The 3,349-nt window shown below is 30.8% G+C and overlaps 1 protein-coding gene across 1 annotated transcript; it reads right to left on the bottom strand.

Annotated features, from left to right (window-relative positions):
• Positions 1–431: 431 nt before the first annotated feature.
• Positions 432–2,532, bottom strand: Coq2 (ubiquinone biosynthesis protein COQ2, mitochondrial). The gene is made up of 3 exons (XM_065505778.1): positions 2,184–2,532; positions 1,033–2,117; positions 432–970 (listed from the first exon to the last, which is right to left on the bottom strand). Exons 2-3 carry the CDS (start codon positions 2,044–2,046, stop codon positions 746–748), a joined length of 1,239 nt encoding a protein of 412 aa, XP_065361850.1. The 5' UTR covers positions 2,047–2,117; positions 2,184–2,532; the 3' UTR covers positions 432–745.
• Between the last annotated feature and the right edge of the window lie 817 nt (positions 2,533–3,349).

The raw sequence follows: 3,349 nt of genomic DNA, 5'->3' as shown, positions 1-3,349 counted from the left end.
CGACTTCAAAACTTCACTTGACATGAAATCCCCCATTAAGATTATATCTGATACCTTTCAGAGAGTATCTAAATGTTGGCAATGACTACTTTGCTTTAATAACAGGTGCCCTTTACATAATGTATTAAAAGTAGAATTGATACCCTTGATATATCAAGGGAGTTATTGTGTAATTCGATTCGAAAGAAGACATTTTCGAAATACAATGTCAAAAGCATACAAATTTGAATGATTTTATCTTCAAAACGAGTTACAAAATGAGCCCCAGTTCCTTTCCCACCTTCGAAAAAACTTTAGAAAAACGAAAATCAAAGCTAAAGTTAATAACATAATTAAATAACAGAGAATTAATAACATTTTAATTTTCATTCTAATTTTTGTAAAACAACAAATTTACATTATTTTATTCCCCCATAACGCATAAAAATATCTTTAAAAGACTTTAATAATTACAAAGTAATGACATTTTATTTAAATTATTTTGTTTTACAAACATGATTTGTAGCATTCAAGTGCTTTAACAATAGAAAATATGTATGTATATAAAATGAAGCAAAAATTATCCATATTTAATAAGACGTTAACAAATTTAACGTAAATGTATATAATATTTACAGTACCGATTTATCATTTATTGTAATACAAAAAAACTTGGTTTCCTTACTTTGGTTGATTAAATAAACTAATAAAACTTATGGAGAAAAAATACTACCAATTAACTAAAAAAATATATTATAAAAAAAAACTACGTCAAAGCCTCCGGTTTCGAAGCTAAGGGAACAAAACCATTTATAGATGATGTAGTGGAGCTATTGCTGCTGCTCGTTGACAAATTCGTATCTTTAGGATTATCATTAGATTTCAATAGGGTGCCCAAAACAATGCCCAAAAATAAAATTAAACCAACTTGGTTGTTAGAAAAGAATTTTTGGGCGCAATCTGTAGGATTGTTGATATTAAGGGAATAAATCTGAAAATAAAATAAAATTATATTCAAATTAAAATTATTAAATTATTAAAAGGAAGGTTTACCTGTTGTATGAGATGACCAGCCACCAGACCTACAGAAGCATAATAGGGTATTGTTTGATCACAGGCTAGACCGGCCGCTGTTAGACCGGTTAACATGGCTGCTGTGAATCCTGACAGCCAAAGTTTTGTATTATCACCAAATCTCAGAGCGGTTGACTTAACACCGATTTGTAAATCATCCTTTTTGTCTTGATGGGCATATATGGTATCATATACTATAGTCCAACAAATACCAGACAGGTACAGAGGTAAACAGGCTGACCAATTGACCACACCCTGTGTAGCACACCAACCCAATAGAGCACCCCAATTGAAAGCCATGCCCAATACTAATTGTGGCCAATAGGTAACGCGTTTCATTAAAGGATAGGTCACTACCAGACCTAAGGAAGTAGCACCCAGTAATATAGACTCCCAATTCAATTGAACCAACACCAAAAGACCCAAACTCAATTGAGCCGATAGAAAAACGATGGCATCCATTTGAGTTATTTCACCACACGCCAAAGGGCGGTTGCGTGTTCGTTCCACTTGTTTGTCTATATCACGATCCCACAAATCATTGATGGTGCAACCAGCTCCTCTCATAATTAAGGCGCCTGTTGCAAATAAACCCAGCATATGGAAATCAGGCCAACAACCAGCAGAGGCACTTAACGCTATACTCCAGGCACAAGGCCAAAATAGTAAATAGGTACCAATGGGACGATCCATGCGCATAAGGCGTATGTATGGCGACACCGCTTGTTTAACTTGTGTTGAAAGATCTTGGTCATTATTTTCTAATTCTTCTTTAGGCTTTTGTAAAGAGTTTTGATGTTTGTTTAACAAACTTATAGATTTGTGTAAACATCTTGTATTCCCTGCTAAATCTACAACCGTGGAAGGTTTTAAATATTTGTAAGGAACTAAAGCCGATGATGAACTCTTCACATTGGAATAATTCGTTTTTACCGCTAAGCTGGTAGTGGCTGATAATCTAGTGTTAAACAAGCGGCTGCGTAAAATTAACATTTTTCAGTGTAATAAAACAAGCGGGTGGGTGGGATGAGGTGTTTATGTTTCAATTTAAAAGTCAGGTTATTCTAAAAACAACACAAAAAGAACAAGTTTTAAAGGTCAATTTCTCAGCTTTATGTATACCTACTCACCACTATAATTTCAATTATGGCAAGATATTATAATATTCTTTCACTTATTTCTATTAGTTAACTTTATTTCCTTTGCGGTTTTGCATTAAAAACCTCGTTGTATATTCTCTATAATCAATTTTAGTTTCGTAACCTTGATCTCCTCTAGCACTCGGAAACAATTTGAGGTCAGGGATTTCAAGATATTTACTGTTTGTTTCTTTTATTTAAGACTTTACATTGCCCTCAATACTTTGGTAGTTGTTTCATTCTATAAATTTCATTTATTTATTTAAAATTTTATTTTTTTCACTGTTTGTTTTTATTTTTTTACTCTACTAAATCACAAACAGCTGCTGCACATTGTGTTCTTGTTTTTCTTCTTCTTGCTTGTTAAAAATCTAATTGAGAGAATAATAATAACAGAGTTGCTAGGTTGACATATTCAATGGGGAGGATAAATAACAGGGTGCTTCAAATGTTTGTAGAAATGATGTTTCCGTTACATTAACAGAGAGTGTTATGGGATTTGAATTTGAAATAGTTAGTGGGTTAAATAGATTAGGTATTCATATTTTTATGTTTCGAATGGAGTTAACCTTTAGATTTTTTGTTTTTAGAGATAAATTATATATTTATTTCTTTAGAGATATTTAAATAAACAAATTTTAGAAACAAATCGTTAAAATATTATGAAAATCTGAACGTTAGCTTGTCAACACAGGTTTGAATTTTCTTAATTTGATATAAAATTTTATTCTTAATCAATCGTGAACCAAAAACTAAATTTTAATTTAAATCATAACACTAGAAAATTTGTGTTTTATCAATTTCATATAAAATATTATTCTCTAAACATTGTCAAGCCTGCAAAAAGTCTAAATAATAAATAATCATTGTTTACATTACTTTATTTTTTATTTTAAAACACCATTGTTCATAAAATTTAAAACGTTAAATGACTGAATATCATAATCTCATATGTATTTCAACAAACGTTAAAATGCATATGTGATTTAAGATTAATTTGAAAAGAAGTAAGAAAGTACAGTCTGCCAGTATAGTATAGAAATGATATTTAGAAGTGGTCGACATGAAATAAAGTGGCGTGATTTATTTCTATATGAAACTTCTTTCTGTTTATTTTTGAATGAATTTTGTTTGGATACCAAAATTTTTAAGCGTTT

This window comes from Calliphora vicina, chromosome 1 (assembly GCF_958450345.1).
Source record: "Calliphora vicina chromosome 1, idCalVici1.1, whole genome shotgun sequence".
NCBI lineage: Eukaryota > Metazoa > Arthropoda > Insecta > Diptera > Calliphoridae > Calliphora > Calliphora vicina.
The sequence above is the reverse complement of the archived record's forward strand: the minus strand, read 5'-3'. Positions and strand labels throughout refer to the sequence as shown.

Bases quoted from the DNA above. Each gene is read 5' to 3' on its own strand.
- Coq2 (XM_065505778.1), bottom strand. From the start codon at position 2,046: ATGTTAATTTTACGCAGCCGCTTGTTTAACACTAGATTATCAGCCACT. The intron at 971-1,032 runs GTAAACCTTCCT...TTTTATTTTCAG, and splicing joins CTGGTCATCTCATACAACAG to ATTTATTCCCTTAATATCAA.